We start from the raw sequence: 25,684 nt of genomic DNA, 5'->3' as shown, positions 1-25,684 counted from the left end.
CATTAGGGCTCAAAACTACAAATGTTTAAAATGTTTAACAACGGAAATGAAAATGAGTGTTTCTTATTGGACAAGTACAGGTAGTCCCCATCTGTTTCAGTTTGCTTTCTTTGGTTTATGGTCCCTAATGAACACAACCCTGCTTATCTCCAACTGTTTGGAAATTAAGAGAGCTGTGCAAAGGCATGGTAAGCAAAGAATGTCACTAAGTTGTTATTTGTCTGTTTTTCTCCTCAGCCAATGGTGAATTTCCTCCAACGGTAACCGGCACCACTAAACTGCCATTGAAACCAACCAATCAGAACATTAAAACAACCACCCCGTCCAATGGGAACTCAAGAACATTGTCAGACCTTCCTACTCCAACTGACTGTAAGTGTCCATCTGTTGTTGTATAGTTGTGAGTGTCTCAGGCGTAGGCGCTGTATTTGTAATATACAGAAAAGCAGTCTGAGAGGGAAGGTTATACATTTTTATCTCTGAATCTCAAGTTAGAACAATGTTCTCCACTCCCACACATAAAGACACTCTCTCCTCTCTCGTGACACGCAACCTAACACACAGACCCACACACAGTTACCCAGGCAGTCTATTTACACTCACTCCACACATATTATAAAAAAGGCACACTTGCTTTTACCTCAAACAAAGTAAGTGCGCCACCTACCGGATTCATCCATAACCACGGTAGGTAACGGTAGGTCTCATTTATGGATCAAATGGAGCAGGACGGACAGTTTTGAAGTGCAAAACGCTCCAATTTGCCTCCAGAGAATGTCAATGCAGATCGTTTCACCGAGTTGACATTTTCCACCTTAGATTCTTCCAACCTCTACTGCATATATTAACATTGTAAGCTGGAATTGGCTCCTTTTAGAGAACTAGAGAAATGTTAAACCGCACGCAACAATGATTGACTATTACAGAATAAAAGTGAATACAACAAACTATGAAATAACACATATGGAATCATGTAGTAAATAAAAAAGTGTTAAACAAATCAAAATATATTTATATTTGAGATACTTCAAAGAAACTTTCAAAGTTCTTGAACTTTTCCGGATTGACTGACCTTCATGTCTTCAAGTAATGATGGACTGTCATTTCTCTTTGCTTATTTGAGCTGTTCTTGCAATAATATGGACTTTTTCCAAATAGGGCTATCTTCTGTATACCACCCCTACCTTGTCACAACACAACTGACTGGCTCAAACACATTAAGAAGCAAAGAAATTCCACAAATGAACTTTTAACAAGGCACACCTGTTAATTGATTGTCTTTTGGGTGGTGGACCATTATTGATACACATGGGAAACTGTTTAGTGTGAAAAACCCAGCAGCTTTGCAGTTCTTGACACAAACCGGTGCTCCTGGCACCTACTACCAGATCCCATTCAAAGGTACTTAAATCTTTTGTCTTGACCATTCAATGGCACACATACACAATCTGTCTCAATGGTCTCAAGGCTTAAAAAAATCCTGCCTTTTCCCCTTCATCTACACTGATTGAAGTGGATTTAACAAGTAACATCAATATGGAATCATAGCTTTCACCTGGATTCACCTGGTCAGTCTATGTCATGGAAAGGGCAGGTGTTTTTAATGTTTTGTATACTCAGTGAATATAAAACACACAGAAATCCAGTTTTTGACTCCACTGGGCCTTTAACATAGACAGGTTGGTTGTTTAGCAACAAATCCGACGTGTGCTTAACTACGGGGCAAAACAGACGGGGTTGGCTTAGATTGTTGACAACATATAAGCTACAGTGCCTTGCGAAAGTATTCGGCCCCCTTGAACTTTGCGACCTTTTGCTACATTTCAGGCTTCAAACATAAAGATATAAAACTGTATTTTTTTGTGAAGAATCAACAACAAGTGGGACACAATCATGAAGTGGAACGACATTTATTGGATATTTCAAACTTTTTTAACAAATCAAAAACTGAAAAATTGGGCGTACAAAATTATTCAGCCCCCTTAAGTTAATACTTATACTTTAGCGCCACCTTTTGCTGCAATTACAGCGGTAAGTCGCTTGGGGTATGTCTCTATCAGTTTTGCACATCGAGAGACTGAAATTTTTTCCCATTCCTCCTTGCGAAACAGCTCGAGCTCAGTGAGGTTGGATGGAGAGCATTTGTGAACAGCAGTTTTCAGTTCTTTCCACAGATTCTCGATTGGATTCAGGTCTGGACTTTGACTTGGCCATTCTAACACCTGGATATGTTTATTTTTGAACCATTCCATTGTAGATTTTGCTTTATGTTTTGGATCATTGTCTTGTTGGAAGACAAATCTCCGTCCCAGTCTCAGGTCTTTTGCAGACTCCATCAGGTTTTCTTCCAGAATGGTCCTGTATTTGGCTCCATCCATCTTCCCATCAATTTGAACCATCTTCCCTGTCCCTGCTGAAGAAAAGCAGGCCCAAACCATGATGCTGCCACCACCATGTTTGACAGTGGGGATGGTGTGTTCAGCTGTGTTGCTTTTACGCCAAACATAATGTTTTGCATTGTTGCCAAAAAGTTCAATTTTGGTTTCATCTGACCAGAGCACCTTCTTCCACATGTTTGGTGTGTCTCCCAGGTGGCTTGTGGCAAACTTTAAACAACACTTTTTATGGATATCTTTAAGAAATGTCTTTCTTCTTGCCACTCTTCCATAAAGGCCAGATTTGTGCAATATACGACTGATTGTTGTCCTATGGACAGAGTCTCCCACCTCAGCTGTAGATCTCTGCAGTTCATCCAGAGTGATCATGGGCCTCTTGGCTGCATCTCTGATCAGTCGTCTCCTTGTATGAGCTGAAAGTTTAGAGGGGCGGCCAGGTCTTGGTAGATTTGCAGTGGTCTGATACTCCTTCCATTTCAATATTATCGCTTGCACAGTGCTCCTTGGGATGTTTAAAGCTTGGGAAATATTTTTGTATCCAAATCTGGCTTTAAACTTCTTCACAACAGTATCTCGGACCTGCCTGGTGTGTTCCTTGTTCTTCATGATGCTCTCTGCGCTTTTAACGGACCTCTGAGACTATCGCAGTGCAGGTGCATTTATACGGAGACTTGATTACACACAGGTGGATTGTATTTATCATCATTAGTCATTTAGATCAACATTGGATCATTCAGAGATCATCACTGAACTTCTGGAGAGAGTTTGCTGCACTGATAGTAAAGGGGCTGAATAATTTTGCACGCCCAATTTTTCAGTTTTTGATTTTTTAAAAAAGTTTGAAATATCCAATAAATGTCGTTCCACTTCATGATTGTGTCCCACTTGTTGTTGATTCTTCACAAAAAAATACAGTTTTATATCTTTATGTTTGAAGCCTGAAATGTGGCAAAAGGTCGCAAAGTTCAAGGGGGCCGAATACTTTCGCAAGGCACTGTATATTTAGTTTCCAATGTTTACTGAAAACATTAATACATTTTCACAATGAGCACTTGTTGTTGCTCAAATACATTGTTAAAGTTGTTCATTTCCAGTGGATTTTAGCCAAATTAGCGTAGACGTGACATCAGTCAAATCACCTCAAGACAAGACATGGTATCAATAACAATATAAAACTAGCCGAATCAAGCCACCTACAATTCCCCACATGGCAGCTTCTTGTCATTGTTGCTAGATCTCTGGCCATCAGAATTACAACAACACACAGATCTCTGCCCCATTTGAAGCGTGAGCATCGTTTTTGTTTTTACACCCCCCCCCCCCCCCCCCCCCTATGTAGATGAAGATAATGATACCCAAGTATCAGAATGAACCAATAGGAAGCTATATGCAAATAACTGAAATTCATTTGAACTTCGTCGGCAAGAGTCTGTATTGAAAAGATTTCCATGTCAAGGGAGATACCTGTTTGGCCAATCCCTAGCTGCTGGGCTCTCAGTCCTGGCCCAGGGGGGTCTGGCGCACTGTTGGTTGTTACTCTGGCCTTGGCCTAACACACCTGAAACCAATAATTCATGTTTCACTAAGATCCTGAAGTTGAGTGGGATGTGTTGGGTTGGGGTGCTGTAGGGTGGTAGACCCCTAGGGGCAGGACTGGGCGATCCAGCTCTATTGTGTGGAAGTAAAAAGAGCTCTACAGTACTATTAGGCCTATGATATGAATTACAGTGCACTCTGTAGTTATTGGGACAGTGAAGCATTTCTGTTTGGCTCTATACTTACAATCAAACAATGACTATGAAGTTAAAGTGCAGACTGTCAGTTTTCATTTGAGGGTATTTTCATATTGGGGGAACCGTTTAGAAATGACACCCCATTTTAGGGGGGGGGCAAAACTATTGGGACAAATTCACTTGTATGTGTATTAAAGTAGTAAAAGGTAAAGTATTCCGCTCCCACATTCATAACATGCATTGGCTTCATCAAGCTTGTGATTACACGTTTGTTGGATGCATTTGCTGTTTGTTTTGTTTGTGTTTCAGATAAGTCTGTGCCTAGTAGAAATTAATAAAGGCTACATTTAAAAAAAAAAGTTTTTTCTTTATTTAAATAGGCAAGTCAGTAAAGAACAAATTGTTATTTTCAATGATGGGCTAGAAACAGTGGGTTAACTGCCTTGTTCAGGGGCAGAACGACTGATTTTTACCTTGTCAGCTCGGGGATGAAATCTTGCAACCTTTCGGTTACTAGTCCAATGCTCTAACCACTAGGCTACCTGCCACCCCAAGTAAAAAATAAAGTTAATTAATTAATGAATGGTAAATAATGTATTGTGTCATTTTGGAGTCCCTTTTATTGTTAATCAGAATATAATATGTTTCTAAACACTACATTAATGTGGATGATACCATAATTACGGATAATCCTAAATTAATGGTGAATAATGTTAAGTGGGAAAGTTTCAGACAAACAAAAATCATACACCCAAGACATGTTAACCTCTCACCATCACAATAACATGGGAGGTTAGCATTTTTCGGGGGGGGGGGGGGGGGCATGATATTTGTGCGTCTAACTTTTTTACTCATGATTATTCACAGTTCATTAAGGATTATCCATAATCATGGTAGCATCCACATTCACGTATAAGTGTTTATTTGTATTTATTTAACTAGGCAAGTCTGCTAAGAACACATTTTTATTTAGAAACATATTCTGGGCCTAAAATATTATTTTTTAACCACCAGCCACTGTGGCAGGTAGATTATAAAATCTACCAGCCACTCAGATTTTTTACTTGCCAAAACAAAATTATGAGCATGCTTTGTCATGTTTCTAAAACAATAAACGTATTACAAGTAAGAATTAATGTAGTATGTTATTTAATTTAATTTCATTTTTTGGGACCTGAGTCTTTTAACCAAATTATCACAGATGAAACCAATGCCCCTTTAAGGACTGGTAACGTGACTCCTCGTGTTTGTGCCTGTGAGATTGAGAGTCTGACTAGTAGCAGAGCTGTCTTCTCTTCCCTAGCAGTTGAAACTCAAACATTGAAAAACAACCTAGTTTGTGAACAAAACAATGTAAATAGCCAAGAAACACAAGGACAAAGTCTCACTTCAGTAGACTTTTGTTTCAAGTAAATTAGACCAACTTTTATGCCTGTGTACAGCTCTTCTAAAAATGTTCTTTCACTCAGATCTTTGGGTGGGCACAGTACCCAGCCAGGTGGTGTTTTAGCGCAAGGTGGGATAAGCTATATAGGAGTCTACATACTTTTGGTTATGTAGTGTAGGTTTGAAGTCCTGGAGTGGGGGGAATGTATGTTGTGTGTGTGGGTGAATGCGGCTTTGAGTCTGGAGTGAAGGAGTTTGTTTGTGTCTGAGAGGGTGCTGATGAGAGGTATAATCTGGAGTTCTGTCTCTGTTGGGGGGATGGGCACAGGGGGTCTGGGAAAGGTTTGAGGGTGGAGGGCGGGGATGGGGTGGGGGGATGGGTATAGGGATACGGACTCAGATTAGGGAAAGGGTTAAGGTGTGGGCTGTTCGCCCAGGTCATGATTCAGTGCCAGCGTTCTGCAGGGAGAGTTATGGAGGTTAAGGTTAGGCTTAGGGTTAGGGTTACAATTAGGGTTAGGTTTAGGGTGAATAATGTTAGGGGTTTATAATGTTAGGGGTTTAGGGTTATGGTTATGTTAAGGGTTAGGGTTAGAGAAAGTAGGATTTTTAATTGGAATCAATTGTTTGGTCCCCAGGGCTTTGCAAGACCTTTCTCAGAACAGGTGCCCAAAATGAAAAAAGAGCACCCCTGACTTGAATTGTTTTAGCGACTTTCATAATTCATATCTCGAAATTCATAACATACTAACTGCCTATAGTGAATATTTTCATTGTTGTTGCATATGCCTTTTTTTCCTGCAACAATACACTCATTAACAAGCTAGTTACATTGTCTCCTAATGACATTATTGACATTGAGAAAAAAGGGTAGACCATCATTGACATTGATGAATCACATACATTTTGTAGTTAGCTAGCTATAAAAAAAAATGTTTTATTGATTGTAATTCATCTTCAATGCTCTTAAATAATAACTTCATAATATTCATAATCTTCTAAATCATGATATATGGCTGGCTGGCTCAGTGTGAATATTTTTGTATATGGCTTTAATTAAGCTAGAGTCTAGACTATCTGTGCATAATTTGTAAATTGGGAGGTGCCAGAACAAAAGGTGAGCACGAGATGGGGGTGACTGAACACATGAGATTAAAAAATAAAAAAAAATAAAAAAAACATGTTTATAATAAAGCATTGCATGCATATCTGCACATGTGCATATTGGCATGAAGCAGTAGAGAAGAAGAGTTTACAGAAGTCACACATGTGGACCATTTTTAGGTGCCGAGGTCCGGGACGAATGTGGGCTTTTATAAACGCATTTCATGCAATTCTAAAATATTTTACATGACTGAAGACTCTGGCATAATCTAACTCACAAACAATCGAAATGACAGGCTAATTTGACACTGACAGACTGAGAATCTGAGACACAACATATTGTACAGTATGAGTAGGAAATTATAGTCCTAAAAAAGCTTTCCAGTTTCACTGACTCAATGATGCAATGCGTTCGTGTTAAAAGCCTACCTCTCTCTTGTTTTACTTTGTATAAGCCTATTTTAAAGTTGATAGCCTACAGAAGCAGACAGATTAGTCTTCTCTTTTCAGCGGGAGCCATTTGCTTTCCAACCTGTGTTTTCCCACGGTGGTATTTGAAATATTTCGAAAGTTCTGTTTTGTCTGCATGCTGTTCACTGAGAGGGCTACACAATCCACAGCTAGGCACATTTTTTAAAGAAGTTATAGATCCTTTGTAGGCCTACACATGGTGTAGAGGACTATTTAGAATTGAGGGCAGTGGGTTCAGAACAACAACAAAAAAACATGTGAGGGCAAAGGGGCAGGTGCTCAGGCACAGGTAGACCCCTATCTGTGCATGTACCAGTTTGTCCCCATAAGGACAGTAAAACCTGTGTGTGTGTGTGTGTGTGTGTGTGTGTGTGTGTGTGTGTGTGTGTGTGTGTGTGTGTGTGTGTGTGTGTGTGTGTGTGTGTGTGTGTGTGTGTGTGTGTGTGTGTGTGTGTGTGTGTGTGTGTGAGTGTGTGTGTGTGTGTGTGTGTGTGTGTGTGAGAGAGAGAAAGAGGGTGTTCATATGTGTGTGAGAAGGTGTGCGTGTAGTGTGTGTAGGACTGGCCATTTCTGTGGCATACATGTGTTTGACAACAGCTGATAATCAGAATGAACCAATGGTGGGAATAAATGTAACTGCGCATTAGATGACGCATTCTCAGTATGGATAAAATTGTATTTGTCACATGCGCCAAAAACAACAGGTGTAGTAGACCTTACAGTGAAATTGTCATGTGTGCTCCCTCTCCGGCCTCTAGGTCATCAGGCTGCTCATTATCCCGCACACCTGTGTCCATCTTCACACGCACCAGCGCCTCATGACACTCACCTGGACTCCATCACCTCCTTGATTACCTTCCCTATATATGTCACACCCTTTGGTTCCTACCCCAGGCGTTATTATTTCTGTTCATGTTTCAAGTCGGTGCGTTGTTTGTGTTTCTTGTTTTGCTCATTTATTGATTAAATGTATTCACTCCCTGAACTTGCTTCCCAACTTTCAGCGTACATCGTTACAGAAATGCTTACTTACAAGCCCATAACCAACAATGCCATTTTAAGAAAATTAAGTTTTAAGTAAAAATAGATAAGGAAAAAATAAGTAACAAAAAATTTAAGAGCAGTAGTAAAATAAGAGTAACAAGGCTATATACAGGGGGTAACGGTACAGAGTCAATGTGTGGGGGCACTGGTAGTCAAGGTTATTGAGGTAATATGCACATGTAGTATGTTGCGACTAGTATGTTTGTTTACTGCACTCATTTTACTTAAGAGTACGTTCTAAATTGTATGTAGAGCGATTAGTACACAGTATGCAGTTAAAGTGGGTACACTGGGGGCTTCACAGCTTCTTTATCTGGTTTGGTGGCAAGAAGACCAGCTTAAGAACCCATTTACTTTCACTGGATGGTTTAGAGTCCTTGTGTCACGCTCGTCGAAATGATGAGACCAAGGCGCAGCATGAATAGAGTTCCACATATTTGTAATCAACTGAAACTCACCGAAGCAAAACAACCAACCGAAACGTGAAGCTATTAGTGTGCACACAGGCACCTAACTGTAGACTAGATCCCACACCAGAAAGTTGGAAAAAGGGCTGCCTAAATATGATCCCCAATCAGAGACAACGATAAACAGCTGTCTCTGATTGGGAACCATATCAGGCCAACATAGAAATACAAAACTCCCTAGACCTACAACAACCCTAGACATACAAAACCCTAGACATACAACACTAGAGTACCCACCTTAGTCTCACCCTGACCTAACCAAAATATATAGAAAACAGAGATATCTAAGGTCAGGGCGTGACACCTTGTCCCTCTAACCTCAGATTCATGTCTGTTTTTGGGGCTGATGTTGACAGGTGGGGGAGATATCTAAATGACAATTTAGATCCCAAGTCTGGGATTTATTCCAACGCAGATCTGGATAAAACGAGAGACTTTTCAGAGTCTTTTCAGAGACTTTTCAGATGTTTGTGGAGATTGCGCTCACTGTAAACGCAGCAAATATTGACTCAAGCATAAATCTCCTTTACTGTAAATGTCACTCGCAGTACTGGTCGTTTATCTGTGCTTTTTTTAATCACAGCCCAAGTCTCTTGTCAGCAATGATGTCACTGGGTCCACAAGAGGGCATGTCCGCTTAGGGATTAAAAAGTGTGATTGTTTGCAAAAAAGTGATCAAATACATGTTATTAGCATTATTTGACAGATTATGGTATTTGCAACATTTCATTGATTTCGAAAAGCTCAATGGGTAACATTAATATAATTGTTTTTCCTATAGCTCCAAGATGGCAGAGTTATCAACAACAACCCTTCAGCTGACAGTGGTACCTCCCCAACAGGCCTAAACCATTACAGTCACACCAAGAGTTCTAATTAATTGTCCTTCAATTCAGTGAAACACACTGGCTATACATATATGTTTATTTTCAAAATGGGTGACAATGTAAAACAGGACTGTTGTAGCATAATGACTTTCACTTTCACTTGGCACCTTGTGATTGATCCACATAAATCAAATGAGTCTGAAGCAACTGCAAACATTAGCTGTGCTATATATCTTTCTTTACTTCCTAGTCCGTTCAAGCCTGGTTAAACCAGACAGAACACTCACTCACCATTGTTTCACTTCACATCAGTGAAACATAGCAAAATCAGTTTGAATGTCAGGCTGAATTCTACAAATTGAGGCACTCGACACCTTGAAACTGTCCCGGCTCCTTAGGCGCCGTTCCCATCGTTCCCCCAAATCAGGCTTTAGTGACTCAATCAGTGTTAAATCCAGTCACGTCCATCTGACAAAAGTAATCTCATGCTAATCCAGGCTGAAAATAACTCCCCATTAGCAACAAATGCCTGGGATTACTTTGCAAATGAGGAGAAATGTTTGTCACCTGGCAAAGTGTGGCTGTCAGAAGAAAAAACTTGTACCTCCAAACCTGAAACTCTTCAGGAACTGGAAAAAAAAATGCCATATTACCATTCACCAAAATACAAAGACAAAACTTCAGAATACATTTGGAACACATGTTCTTGGTCCGATTCATGACATTTTCAGAGTAGGGGAGACTAGGGGCAATAATAAAATGTTTTGTTTTTTTTCTCTGTTGCTCAGAGACCACTTGAACTATGCCAGTAATTTTTTAAACATACATCTGTCTCCTAATCATTCATATCACGTAAAGGTCTGTACATAAGACGGTCGGATCACAATATTTGATTTTAATCCGAAAAGTCTTAACTTCATGTTAGGAATTATCATATTATCATAGACATATGTATTGATTTTGCAAGAAATATAATTATGTCTATGTAAGTGGAACCGGTGCTGTACTGCACCACTGTAACTCTGCGTTGTGTGTGTGGTTGATTGAGACTATAGACATGGACTTTGGAGATCAGATAGTTTTAATCAAGCAGAATTCACACTCTGCATCCTGCATCTGCTTCCAAAAGTAAAGAAAACATTTGGTGAGCACATATGTTCTGTGAATCGTCGCCTCTTTCCCTCATAGTGCATCAAAATGATTTTTGAATACAAAAATTAGTACAGCCTCTCCTTATTATGCATCAACACATAACATATATTTTACATAGATAAAACCACATACCTGCATCCAAAAGAAGATAAAACATTTGTAGAGCACATATGTTCAGCGAATTGGGACTGGGATCATTTGAGGAGCTAGCCATCGTTCACACATACAATAGCCTGCTAATACCTTAGCTAGCTATTAACCACATGTTGAATTCAGAATGTTGATATCATCCTAAAAAGTACAATTACATCTTAACAATACCATCCGCTTATGAGTAACCTCTAAAAGTACATTATTCATGAACAATACACGGTGTGTATGACTTTGTGCTTAAAAGAATCAAACTTTTCTAAAGATGACAGAAAAAGCGGGCCTACCTCTCATAGTGCATCAAAATGATTTGACTACGCAGGGCAAAACGTAAGTACACACTCCCCTACTCCCAGGACGCAGGCATGTATGATAACAAATCAACATGACATATTAATATATGAACCTGGTGAAATTCACACAGTACTTTAACAACTGTTACATAAGTAACCTATATTTACAGTAACACCCCTGTTTGCGCATGGCCATTCGGTTCCTCTCAAAACATGTGAATAGTCTGATTGTGCCCAAATAATACCTGTTTACAACTTCCTTAGCACTCTACATGACACCAAGGCTATTTAAAGTTAGGTTTTGTGTAATTTATGTAAAATTTCTACAATCATAAAGTTATTTTCATAAATAGGCTGCTTGGCTCAGGTAAATTTAACATGTTACAATTGCCCCCAACCCAGCAGCCATGACAAATTCTCATGTGCCTCGCATGAGATAATAATGAAATCCAATCATGTCAATGTTTAGCCAAAATATATTGACGAAAAGTATCCTATCCTAGTTTGAATTCTTGTACATTAATGCTCAGGACATATACAGCTGTGGAAAAAACTACTTTCACCCCTAGAAAAACAAACATTTGTCCATAAAACATGCAAATGGTGAGATACTGGGCTGACACTTTTCAAGCATGGAGAGAACCCAAATGTTACCCGATTCAGGAAACTAGGCATATGTCGCAAGTCACGACTTTACAGGAGAGCCTTTTGAACGTTTTTGGCAGAACTGCCTTCTCGAACATGTGAACTTTCATGTGCCTTAATATCAAACTTGTATGTCATCTGTAATTATGAATACAATTGTTAAATTCCAAGCCTAGTTGGTTTAGCCACAGAAAAAGCCAGCAACCTTCCCGCTAGCTATGATTGGCTGAGTTAATGAGTGGGCTGGACACGCCGAGAGATGAGTTTGGTGCGGTGTAGCATCTTGTCTATAAAAGGAGCTGCTCATAATGCATAGGTAGTCCTTTCTACTGCAGTTTTTTTGAAAGATATAACGTTATCCATGGAGAACTGCAAATATGTTGCTACTGCTCTCAATAACATTGGTGCCCTGAGTTTATCAGGCGCTATCGATAAAGGTCAGTGGGAAAAAGCTGTGATGGACTACTTTTTTGGATGACAAATGCTGACTCTCTCTCACTCTGAAAATAACACATTTTGTAATCAGTGGATCACAACGGGCCAAACAAGCTGTGCAAACTAAACGGAAACACAGGATGTCTGATTATAGGGGTTGCAGTCATCCGTGAAGCTTTCATCCATGTATACAGGTAAGAATCTAGCAACAGATTCAGATATCATATGTTTCTAATTTTGTCAGAAAGTTATTTTCATTGCAAGCTAAAGCTTGCTGTTAGCTGGCCAGCTGGAGTTTGATGGCTGGCTTGCTAACTAACATTAAACCTATGGTTATTTGGTTAACTTTAGCATGCTATGACAATCGGTTTGTATTGCTAGTAACGTTACTCAATGGATTTGGTCAGAATTGAAGCAATGATGGATGGCGCTAAATACAGAGAAATTCTTGAGGGAAACCTGTTTCCGTCTTCCAGAGATTTGAGACTGGGAAAGACTGTTCCAGCAGGACAATGACCCTAAGCATAATGCTAAAGCAACACTCGAGTGGTTTATGGGGAAACATTTAAATGTGTTGGAATGGCCTAGACAAAGCCCGGACATCAACCCAATTGAGAATCTATGGTATGACTTAAGGATTGATGTACACCAGCGGAACCCAACCAACTCGAAGGAGCTGGAGCAGTTTTGCCTTGAAGAATGGGCGAAAATCCCAGTGGCTAGATGTGCCAAGATTATAGAGACATAACCCAAGAGACTTGCGGCTGTAATTGCTGCAAAACTTGGCTCTGCAAGGTATTGACTTGGGGGGGTGGTGAATAGTTATGCATGCTCAAGTTTTCTGTTTTTTTGTATTCTTGCTTGTTTCACTTTAAAAAAAAAAGTATGTTGCATCTTCTAAATGGTAGGCATATTGTGTAAATCAAATAATACAAACCCCCCCCCCCAAAAAAATATATATATTTTAATTCCAGGTTGTAAGGCAACAAAATAGGAAAAATGCCAAGGGATTTGAATACTTTCGCAAGCCACTGTACGTTTTTTTGCAGACATTTAATGACACCGGCCATATTCAACGGGTGTTGCGCGTTCATGAATTCATCAATTTTTTTGTACTCTGTCACACTCAGACGAGAGTAAAAATCATGTCAAAACAGTGTGTTCGGGTTTGATGACGTGATAGTATAGAGCATTGGAGGGGCTTGTTGAAGTGAAATAAAACATAAATGTGATGAGTTTCAACAGTGTGTATGTGTGCGCGAGTGTGAGAGTGTGTGTGCAAATGTTTTCATGTGTGTGTACGTGTCCATACGCAAATGCTGATGTATGTGTAACAATGTGTTTTACAGCAACGAAATGGGCCTTTCACACTTGTGGGGCAGTTGGTTCAGAGGGGCCCACCCCAACCCAGTGTTCCAGCTCCTATCGGAACAGCAATGTCAATGTTAATGTGGCAACCAGAAGCCCATTCAAAGGCATCCAAATCTGGAGGGTACCGGAGACTGGCATCTACAGGTAAGAGAACCGCTGACATTCTTAATAATAATACATTGTGTAAATATACAGTATGGTTCAAAAGTTTGGGGTCAGACAGAAATGTCCTTGTTTTTGATAGAAAAGCTATTTTTTCTGTCCATTAAAATAACATGAAATGGATCAGAAATACAGCGTAGACATTGTAAATGACTATTGTAGCTGGAAACGGATGATGTTTTATGGAATATCTACATAGGCGACTGTTGAAGGAATTGAATTCCTCTGTTTTAATTCCCAATCAAAATTAAACACTCTGTCAATTCATAAGGATTTGTAAGACCCCTTATTTTATAAGAATGGACAGAGCCCCAGTCTTAAAAGTCAAGTAACAGCCTTTAATTCAAGAGAGTACTGAGTTCATACACATTTTACCACAGGTTATATTCTGAAAATGACGTCAGCGTTTTCTAAATGTTCCGTCTCTTCTTGACACTGGTAGAAAGGCCCTATAGTTCTCAAGCCTTCCCTCCTCGCCTAGAGCCGAGGTCAGTCAGTGTAGATAAGCATTCTAGACAGTCTGGAGATAGTCCGTCCCTGCCATCTGGAGATAGTTCATTAATTTGTACAAAGGAAGAGACCGTCATTGTACTAAACTCCCGACTACATTCACTACATTATATTCAATACCGAGAGCAAGAGAGAAAATTCATACATGTAGCATAATAGTATTCTGATTAGTACATCCTGATTGAAATGTATACATAATTAGTCATTATAGATAAAAATTCCCTTAACACGTACAGAGTCCCATTATCAGCAATCATCACTCCTGTGTTCCAATGCCACGTTCTGTTAGCTAATCCAAGTTTATCATTTTAAAAGGCTAATTGATCATTAGAAAATCATTTTGCAATTATGTTAGCACAGCTGAAAACTGATTAAAGAACCAATAACACTGTCCATCTTTAGACTAATTGAGTATCTGGAGCATCAGCATTTCTGGGTTCGATTACAGGCTCAAAATGGCCAGAAACAAATAACTTTCTTCTGAAACTCGTCAGTCTATTCTTGTTCTGAGAAATAAAGGCTATTCCATGCGAGAAATTTCCAAGAAACTGAACATCTCGTTCAATCCTGTGTTGAACTCACGTCACAGAACAGCACAAACTGGCCCTAACGAGAATTGAAAGAGGAGTGGGAGGCCCCGGTGAACAACTGAGCAACTGAGCAAGAAGGCAAATACATTAGAGTGTCTAGCTTGAGAAACAGATGCCTCACAAATCCTCAACTGGCAGCATCATTAAATAGTACACGCAAAACATCAGTCTCAACGTCAACAGTGAAGAGGCGACTCCGGAATGCTGGCCTTCTAATCAGTTGTTTTGTGACAAGGTAGGGGTGGTATACAGAAGATAGCCCTATTTGGTAAAAGACAAAGTCCATATTATGGCAAAAAGAGCTCAAATAAGCAAAGAGAATTGACAGTCCATCATTACTTGAAGACATGAAGGTCAGTCAATCCGGAAAATGTCAAGAACTTTGAAAGTTTCTTCAAGTGCAGTCGCAAAAACCATCAAACGCTATTATGAAACTCACTCTAATGAGGAACGACACAGGAAAGGAAGAATCAGAGTTACCTCTGCTGCAGAGGATAAGTTCATTTGAGTTACCAGCCTCAGAAATTGCAGCCCAAGTAAATGCTTCACAGAGTTCAAGTAACAGACACATCTTAACAGCAACTGTTCAGAGGAGACTGCGAGAATCAGGCCTTCATGTTCGAATTGTTGCAAAGAAACCACTTCTAAAAGGACACCAATAAGAAGAAGAGACTTGCTTGGGCCATGAAACACAATCAATGGACATTAGACCGGTGGAAATCTGTCCTTTGGTCTGATGAGTCCATATTGGCGATTTTTTGGTTCAAGCCTCCGTTTCTTTGTGAGACACAGAGTAAGGGAGCAGATGATCTCCGCATGTGTGGTTCCCACCGTGAAAAAACGGAGGAGGAGATGTGATGGTGTGGAGGTGCTTTGCTGTTGACACTGTCTGTGATTTATTTTGAGTTCAATGCACATTTAACCAGCATGGCTAGCACCGAATTATGCTCTGATATGCCATCCCATTTGGTTTGCACTTAGTGGGACTAATATTTGTTTTTCTACTGCACAATGACCCAACACACCTCCAGGCTGTGAAGGGCTCTTTGACCAAGAAGGAGAGTGATGGAGTGCTGCATCAGATGACCTGGCCTCTACAATCATCCAACCTCAACCCAATTGGGATGGTTTGGGATGAGTTCGACCGCAGAGTGAAGGAAAAGCAGACAGCAGGGGCTCAGCATATGTGGGAACTCTTCAAGACTGTTGGAAAAGCATTCCAGGTGAAGCTGTTTTTGAGAATGCCAAGAATGTGCAAAGCTGTCATCAAAGGCAAAGGGTGGCTACTTTGAAGAACACTTTCTTTGAACACTTTTATGGTTACTGCATGATTCCATATGTGTTATTTCATAGTTTTGATGTCTTCACTATTATTCTACAATGTAGAAAATAGTCAAAATAAAAATAAACTTAAATGATTAGGTGTGTCTAAACGTTGACTGATAATATATGTAATGTGGTGACAGGTAGCCTAGCGGTTAGAGCGTTGGACTAGTAACCGAAAGATTGCAAGATCGAATCCAAGAGCTGACAACTTACAAATCTGTCGTTCTGCCCCTGATCAAGGCCATCATTGAAATTAGTCGTGAGAATGACACAAGTATTAATTTCCACAAAGTTTGCTGCTTCACTATCTTTAGATATTTTTGTCAGATGTTACTATGGAATACTGAAGTATAATTACAAGCATTTCACAAGTGTCAAAGAATCAATATTTGCAGTGTTGACCCTTCTTTTTCAAGACCTCTGCAATCCGTCCTGCCATGCTGTCAATTAACTTCTGGGCCACGTCCTGACTGATGGCAGCCGAATATTATTGCATAATCAACGCTTGTAGTTTGTCAGAATTTGTGGGTTTTTGTTTGTCCACCCGCCTAATGAGGATTGACCACAAGTTCTCAATGGGATTAAGGTCTGGGGAGTTTCCTGGCCATTGACCCAAAATATCAATGTTTTGTTCCTCAAGCCACTTTTGCCTTATGGCAAGGTGCTCCATCATGCTGGAAAAGGCCTTGTTTGTCGCCTAACTGTTCCTGGATTTTTGAAAGAAGTTGCTTTCGGAGGATGTGTTGGTACCATTCTTTATTCATGGCTGTGTTCTTAGGAAAAATTGTGAGTGAGCCCACTCCCTTGGCTGAGAAGCAATCCCACACATAAATGGTCTCAGAATGCTTCACTGTTGGCATGACACAGGAATAATGGTTTCTCTCACCTTGTCTTCTCCGGACAAGCTTTTTTCCGGATGCCCCAAACATTCGGAAAGGGGATTCATCAGAGAAAATGACTTTACCCCAGGCCTCAGCAGTCCAATCCCTGTACCTTTTGCAGAATATCAGTCTGTCTCTGATGTTTTTCCTGGAGAGAAGTGGCTTCTTTGCTGCCTTTCTTGACACCAGACCATCCTCCAAAAGCCTTAGCCTCACTGTGCATGCAGATGCACTCACACCTGCCTGCTGCCATTCCTGAGCAAGCTCTGTACGTGTGGTGCCCCGATCCCACAGAATAATCAACTTTAGGAAACGGTCCTGGCACTTGCTGGACTTTCTTGAGCGCCCTGAAGCCTTCTTCACAACAATTGAACCACTCTCCTTGAAGTTCTTGATGATCCGATAAATGGTTGATTTAGGTGAAATCTTACTGGCAGCATATCCTTGCCTGTCAAGCCCTTTTTGTGCATTGCAATGATGACGGCACGTGTTTCCTTGCAGGTAACCATGTTTGACAGAGGAAGAACAATGATTCCAAGCACCACCCTCCTTTTGAAGCTTCCAGTCTGTTATTCAAACTCAATCAGCATGACAGAGTGATCTCCAGCGTTGTCCTCATGAACACTCACACCTGTGTTAAAACTTCTTAAGGCTAGGGGGTGGTATTTTCAAGTCCGGATGAAAAGCGTGTCCAAAGTAAACTGCCTGCTACTCAGGCCCAGAAGCATTATTAGTAGATTTGGATAGAAAACACTCTGACGTTTGAATGATGTCTGTGAGTATAACAGAATGTATCTGGCAGGCGAAACCCCAAGGACAAGCCATCCAGGAAATTGTATTTTTGAGGTCACTCTCTATTCAATGGGTTTTCTATGGGGATCTGGATTTCTAAGGCACTTGCTTGCAGTTCCTATCGCTTCCACTAGATGTCAACAATATTTAGAAATTGTTTGACGTTTTTCCTTTGAGAAATGAAGAAGTAGGGCAGTTCACAACCAGGGTCGAGTGAAAGCACGCTCCACTTTGTTTTCATCAAGTATTGAACGCAGTTTATCCCGTCTTAAATTTGATCGATTATTTACGTTAAAAAACACCTAAAGTTGAATTAGGAAAGTTGTTTGAAATGTTTGGAGCAAGTTTACAGGTAACTTACTAGATGTTTTGTAGTCATGTTGCGGGAGTTAGAACCGGTGTTTTTCTGGATCAAACACACCAAATAAATGGACATTTTGGATATATAACGATGGAATTTATCAAACAAAAGGACCGTTTGTGATGTTTATGGGACATTTTGTTATTTCTGAGTTTTGTGTCACGCCCGGCGGGTTGAAATATGTATGTCATGTGTTTGTTTGGTGGGGTGCTATCCTCAGATAATCACATGGTTTGCTTTGGCCATAAAGCCTTTTTGAAATCTGACATGTTGGCTGGATTAACAACAAGAGTCGCTTTAATTTGGTGTATTGCATGTGTGATTTCATTAAAGTTTAATATTTCTAGTAATTTAATTTGAATTTGGCACCCTGCCATTTCACCGGATGTTGTCAAATTGATCCCTGAGAATTTACGAGAGAATCACTGACATGATGTCATCTGGTCCTTTTGTGGCAGGGCTGAAATGCAGTGGAAATGTTTTTGGGGGAATTCAGTTCATTTGCATGGCAAAGAGGGACTTTGCAATGAATTGCAATTCTTCAAGATCACTCTTAATAACATTCTGGAGTATTTGCAAATTGCCATCATACAAACTGAGGCAGCAGACTTTGTGAAAATGAATATTTGTGTCATTCTCAAAACTTTTGGCCACGACTGTAAGAATTTGTTCTTTACTGACTTGCCTAGTTAAATAAAGGTAAACTAAATAAAACAAATGCGTTGTCATATATAATGTAATTTAAACTTTTTATGGCTGCAGGGGCAGTATTGAGTAGCTTGGATGAAAAGGTGCCCATTGTAAATGGCCAGCTCCTCAGTCTCAGTTGCTATTATATGCATATTATTAGTATTGGATAGAAAACACTCTAAAGTTTCCAAAACTGTCAAAATATTGTCTGTGAGTATAACAGAACTGATATTGCAGGCGAAACCCTGAGGAAAATCAAAACAGGAAGTGGCTTCTATTTTGAAAACTCCATGTTACATAGCCTCCTTTTGCTGGATTTAAAGGGATATGAAACAGATTCCTTTTCCTATCGCTTCCTCAAGGTCTTCAGACATAGTTTCAGGTTTTTATTTTGAAAAATGAGCCAGAAAAATAACATCGCATCAAGTGGTCACATGAGTTTTGCTCGCGCAACAGAATTTGGACAGTCACTGTTTTCCCCTCTCCTACTGTGAAATACATTTGCGGCTGATATATTATATTATATATTTTAAAAACAACCTGAAGATTGATTATAAAAAATGTTTAAAATGTTTCTGTGGACATTATGGAAACTATTTGGAATTTTCGTCTGGGTTGTCGTGACCGCTCTTTCCTGTGGATTTCTGAACATAACGCAACAAACAAACAGAGGTTTGTTTTGGATCTAAAAATAATCTTTATGGAACAAAAGGAACATTTGTTGTGTAACTGGGAGTCTAATGAGTGAAAACATCCAAAGATCATCAAAGGTAAACGATAAATTTCATTGCTTTTCTGATTTTCGTGACGAGCTACCTGAATGCTAAGTGTACTTACTGTTTTATCGTGCGATCAATAAACTTACACAAACGCTTGGATTGCTTTCACTGTAAAGCATAATTTCAAATCTGACATGACAGGTGGATTAACAAAAGGCTAAACTGTGATTTCCTATATTGCACTTGTGATTTCATGAATATAAATATTTATAGTAATATTTATTGTATGTGGCGCTATGCTATTCAGCGGTTGTTGATGACACGTATCCCGATATCGGGATTGCAGCCATAACAAGTTTTAAAGACTAATAGGCTGGTGGAACCATTCATAGAGCTTTCTAGGAAAAACCCTCCAAAGATGAAAGGGTTCTCAGTAGAACCCATCATTGAGGGTTCCAGGTAAAAACTATAGAGGATAAAATTGTTCTTGGTAGAACCATATACTGTGGTTTCTATGAAGAACCCTACATAGAGGGTTCTAGGTACAACCCTCTGCAAAGGGTTCTATCTAGAAACAAAATGTGCCCCTATGGCAGGTGTGCCAAATTCATTCCATGGAGGGCCTAGTGTCTAAGGGTTTTTGTTTTTTCCTTTCAATTAAGACATAGACAAACAGGTGATGGGATATCTTTACTAATTAGTTACTTTATTTCATCAATCAAGTATAACAGAGGATCGAAAAGACACTCAGCCCTCTGTGGAATGAGCTTTACACGTGCCCTATGGGGACAAATTGAAAAACCCTGTATGGTTCTACTAATTTCTAAGTGTAGTGTGAAGACAACCCATGGTTGATTTGATATTTTGCTCTGTTTCAGAAGCCTTGTAGTGCACTATACCACCTGTGTGTAATGCCTTATGAGTGTATTTACATTTGCATTTGAGATGTTGTTATTATAACAAGCCTTAAAGGTGCAATCAGTAGGAATCTATCCACCATTACCTGTTTGCTAAAATGTATAGTTGCCGTTTGTGACAAAACAAGCCATGTTAAGTGTAGAGAATAATTTTACGATCTAAACTGCTATTAAATATATTTTCGAAAACCAAAATATTGTATTTTCAACTGTTTGAAACTGATGTATAAAATTGAAAGTATTTGCAAATGTATTCATTATGGATCCCCGTTAGCTGCTGCCAAAGAAGCAGCTACTCTTCATGGGGTCTAGCAAAATTAAGGCAATTTACACAATTTTAAGACATTACAATACATTCATAGATTTCACAACACACTGTGTGCCCTCAGGCCCCTACTCCACCACTACCACATATTTACAATACTAAATCTGTGTGTGTGTGTGTGTGTGTATGCATGTGTCTGTACCAATGTTTGCGTTGCTTCACAGGTGTTTTTTTAATGTTTTATAAATCTAATTTTACTGCTTGCGTTAGTTACTTGATGTGGAATAGAATTACATCGCTCTATGTAGTACTGTGTGCCTCCCATAGACTGTTCTGGACTTGGGGACTGTGAAGAGACCTCTTATGGCATGTCTTGTGGGGTATGCATGGGTGCCCGAGCTGTGTGCCAGTAGTTTAGACAGACAGCTTGGTGCATTCAACATGTCAATACCTCTCATAAATAAAAGTAGTGATGAAGTCAATCTCTCCTCCACTTTCAGCCAGGAGAGATTGACATAAATATTATTAATATTAGCTCTCTGTGTACATCTAAGGTCCAGCCGTGCTGCCCTGTTCTGAGCAGCAATTCTCCTAAGTCCTTTTTTGCGGCACTTGACCACACGACTTTGTCAAGGTGCGACGAAACTAGGGCCTGTAGGACCTGCCTCATTGATAGTGATGTTAAGAAGGCAGAGCATCACTTTATTATAAACAGACTTCACCCCATTTTAGCTACTACATTTTAGCTACTACTGCATCAATATGTTTTAACCATGACAGTTTACAATCTAGTGTTACTCCAAGCAGTTTTGTCATCTCAACTTGCTCAATTTCCACATGATTTATTTCAAGATTTATTTCAAGATTAAATTGAGGTTTAGTTCCAAATACAATGCTTTTAGTTTTAGAAATATTTAGGGCTAACTTATTCCTTGCAACCCACTCTGAAACCAACTACAGCTCTTTGTTGAGTGTTGCAGTCATTTCAGTTGCTGTAGTAGCTGATGTGTATCGTGTTGAGTCATCCGCGGACAGAGAAACTCTGGCTTTACTCAGTCAGTAGCATGTCATTAGTAAAGATTGAAAAAAGCAAGGGGCCTAAACAGCTACCCTGGGGAATTACTGATTCTAACTGGATTATATTTGATAGGCTTCCATTAAAGAACACCTTCTGTGTTCTGTTAGACAAGTAACTCTTTATCCACATTATAGCAGGGGGGGTGTAAAGCCATAACACATACATTTTTTCCAGCAGCAGGCAATGATCAATAATGTCAAAAGCTGCACTGAAGTCTAACAAGACAGCCCCCACAATCATTTTATAATCAATTTCTCTCAGCCAATCATCAGTCATTTGTGTAAGTGCTGTGCTTGTTGAGTGTCCTTCCCTATAAGCGTGCTGGAATTCTGTTGTCAATTTGTTTACTGTGAAATAGCATTGGATCTGGTCAAACACAATTTTTTCCAGAAGTTTACTAAGGGTTGATAACTGGCTGATTGGTCGGCTTTTTGAGCCAGTAAGTAATACTGTTCTTGGGTAGCGGAATTACTTTAGCTACCCTCCAGGCCTGAGAGCACACGCTCTAGTAGGCTTAAATTGAAGATGTGGCAATATGATCTGCTATTATCCTCAGTAATTTTCCATTGAGATTATCAGACCCCGGTGGCTTGTCATTGTTGATAGACAACAATAATTTCTTTACCTCTTCCACATTGACTTTACAGAATTCAAAGTACAATCTTGTCTTTCATAATTTGGTCCGATAAACTTGGATGTGTAGTGTCAGCATTTGTTGCTGACATGTCATCCCTAAGTTTGCTTATCTTGCCAATGGAAAGGGCATTAAAGTAGTTTGCAATATCAGTGATGAATGAATGAATCTGATTCAATGAAGGAAGGAGCCGAGTTGTCTTTTTAATTTTAAAGACACAAAACCGAAACATAAGGACTGGAAGCATAGAAATAGTGCACATAGAACGGATCTACTGCTTATCAGTTTTGCTTTCAATGTGGATGACACATATTTAACTCACATTTCTATGTGAATTTGGTCGGGTCGCCCACAAAGTTACATATCAGACATTTAAGTTAAAGCAAATGTGATAAATGCATTTAAAATGCCTTATGTACAGCTGGTTCATACAAAGTAGTAATACCAAAGTCATGCCTTTCTGTTTGTGTATTTCCAAAACAGGATCACAGCTTGTGGGGCGGCTGGCGGTCGCAGTGTATTGGCCATGACCAAGTCACATGGTGTCCAACTCACAGCGGACTTCCTGCTTCAGAAGGGCGAGTTGCTTTATTTCCTGGTGGGCCAAAAGGGAGAGGACGCTTGCCCCAATGTGAGTACCAACTTCCCAAAAGCTTAGAATACATGTCAAGGCTCAATATTTTAACAATTATGCCTCATCCCAAATTGACCCCTAGCCCCTGCCTCCTAGGCAGGCACTTGGATCTAAGTGGACTGTGTAAATCTAACCTTTTTATTTAACTATGCAAGTCAGTTAAGAACAAATTCTTATTTAGAATGAAGGCCTAGATCGGACAAGCCCAAACGACGCTGGGCCAATTGTGCACCGCCCCATGGGACTCCCAATCACTGCCGGATGTGATACAGCCTGGATTCAAACCAGGGACTGTAGTGACACCTCTTGCACTGAGATGCAGTGCTTTAGACCGCTGCGCCACTAAGGAGCCCAATCTAAGATGACTGTATCTAAGAAGGGTCTGATAACTTGGAAAAAAACAAATACACTGAAGACAAACCCAGGTTAAACCAGGGTTCTTAGGCCAGGGGGCTATAGTAATGCTTTATTTTTCTTTCTAATTAACCAGGTGGAATCATTGCTTCATCACTTACACCTATACGCAATCCTGTCAGTTATTCACAAGTGCATAAGTAGCCTATTATAGCTCAATCCAAACTGTAATGTTGAAGTCTCAGGGATATGGCAAAAGAAGAACGTCCTCAAAACTGCTTTGACATTTCCACTGTAAACATTGTTGGATTGAATTGACTCTCATTAGGAATGTGAGAAATGGAAAATAATTATTAACGTTTAAACAGCATTTTTATCCGTTTTCTGTTAAAATTATAACACAAATTCATAAAATTCCACGTGAATTCACAATGCAGCCGCACTGCTTCCAGTAACAGTTTAGGTCTCACCACATTTTCAATTTGTCACATCCCTAGGTGAGAGTCTCAGTCCAACAATGGAAATGGCAAGACGCTTGATTTAATTTCCATACAGGACTTCGCTGCTGTCGCTTGCCTTTCTCTACCATTTTCTCAAATGTGGATGAGGATGACGTAGTGGTGGAGTCGACTCCAAAATAATTGATTCCTCGACTCCTTGCATATCGACTCCTGGTGTTGACTCCCATTTCTAAGTGTCAAGATTAAATTCTGCTACGAATCGACTCAAGTCCTAAAATTCAGCATTTTTGGAAAGGAGACTAATTAGTTGCAGTACTTTGGAGAACACAAACGCTTATCTTTCAAAGTGAGAGAGCTTGACAGGAACGGAGGGAGAGGGGAGGGGCACAATATAAAGTCAGGTCTGCCTCCAGGCAGACAGTCAGAACCGTGCACTAGGCCTATCTAAAATAAAAATTGTTTTTCGTTTAGGTATGATTTCTTAACATCAAGAATCCCAATTTTGTTTAAACGTTTACACCCCTACTCTCAGCCCATTATTTTGTTTTTGGCCTCATCCCAGAGTTGTCTTATACTTTGGAGTTCTCAGTCAGGAATCATTTGGAAAATGGAACAAAATATCTTGGAGAAAAACGTTGAAATGAAAAGCTGAGAGGTGGCCCAGATGCATTTGGAGTCACTTGAGGTCTATAATTCTATTAGGTCTATAATCCTGAAGGGAGTAGATACTCTCAAAGGGGGCTTTTAAAACTGATTAGTTGAGTGCTGGTGTGTTCTATGTTTCTCACAGCCTCCCCTCTGTAGAAGTATTAATATCCTTTTAGGCTTTTACACACACACACACGCACGCACGCACGCACGCACACACACACACACACACACACACACACACACACACACACACACACACACACACACACACACACACACACACACACACACACACACACACACACACACACACACACACACACACACACACACACACACACACACACACACACACACACACACACAAAAAAGCGACAGCCAGATGTGGGAGGGTGTCGGTTAGGGCAGGAGGGCGGGTGGTAATTCTGTGTGAAATTGAGCTCTGGCAATCCACGGCCTCCCATGGGGCACTGGCCAAGGTCGGAATCCATTGCCCCCTCTCCTCCTGCAGCTGTCAATCAAACTCCTTATTGGCCCCTCCCTCTCCAGCTCTGGCTGTAGGAGCCTGAAGTCCAGATTTATGAAAGTGTCGTGGTTGGAAGGAAGAGGACTGACTGTTTGGTTACTATTATCTGTCATCAGCACCGCGGGTCGTTTGGCTCTCGATAAATCTCTCATTTGTTACAATAGCCCAAGGCAGTGATGGGTAGATTGGGTAGAATAAAACATTAGGTGTAGTACTCCTATGCTCTTGGACACTTGCTCCTATGCTCTTGGACACTCTTGGACACTTGTTTTGCATGACAATGACTGTAGAGTTTGTCAAGACAGCTCAAACAGATCTGGGAATAGGCTAGTAAAGGCCCAATCCTACCTACAGATATGAGCTTGGAACTTGACTTTAGCAGACATCTTCCATTGATATCAATGCATGATTTGTGAGGAAGTCTGGATTATACAGATGTACAGTGTCTCAAATGTGTTACTTTTCCCCTGAATAAAGAAACTCGGGTATCACTCTCTCCCAATTCTCATTGGTAGACCAACGGGACACTGAACAAGATCTGTGTAGAGCAGACACCATTGGACAAGAAGACACAGGTCAAAGGAGGCGGGGGCGGAGGAGGAGGAGGAGCCACCTATGTGTTCAAGGTAAGGAGAAAAGGCTTCAACTGTCAGATGTGA

At 40.1% G+C, this 25,684-nt stretch overlaps 1 protein-coding gene across 1 annotated transcript in view; it reads left to right on the top strand.

The window, feature by feature from the left end:
• LOC110504172 (ALK tyrosine kinase receptor-like) overlaps positions 1-25,684 on the top strand; it is a 629,320-nt gene extending 603,636 nt beyond the window's left edge. The window contains exons 11-14 of the mRNA XM_036962248.1: positions 238-372; positions 13,453-13,618; positions 22,883-23,030; positions 25,541-25,684. Of these exons, the coding sequence (XP_036818143.1) occupies positions 238-372; positions 13,453-13,618; positions 22,883-23,030; positions 25,541-25,684 (593 nt within the window). The remainder of the gene's footprint in view (positions 1-237; positions 373-13,452; positions 13,619-22,882; positions 23,031-25,540) is intronic.

Source organism: Oncorhynchus mykiss, chromosome 25 (genome assembly GCF_013265735.2).
Source record: "Oncorhynchus mykiss isolate Arlee chromosome 25, USDA_OmykA_1.1, whole genome shotgun sequence".
Taxonomy (NCBI): domain Eukaryota; kingdom Metazoa; phylum Chordata; class Actinopteri; order Salmoniformes; family Salmonidae; genus Oncorhynchus; species Oncorhynchus mykiss.
The sequence above is the reverse complement of the archived record's forward strand: the minus strand, read 5'-3'. Positions and strand labels throughout refer to the sequence as shown.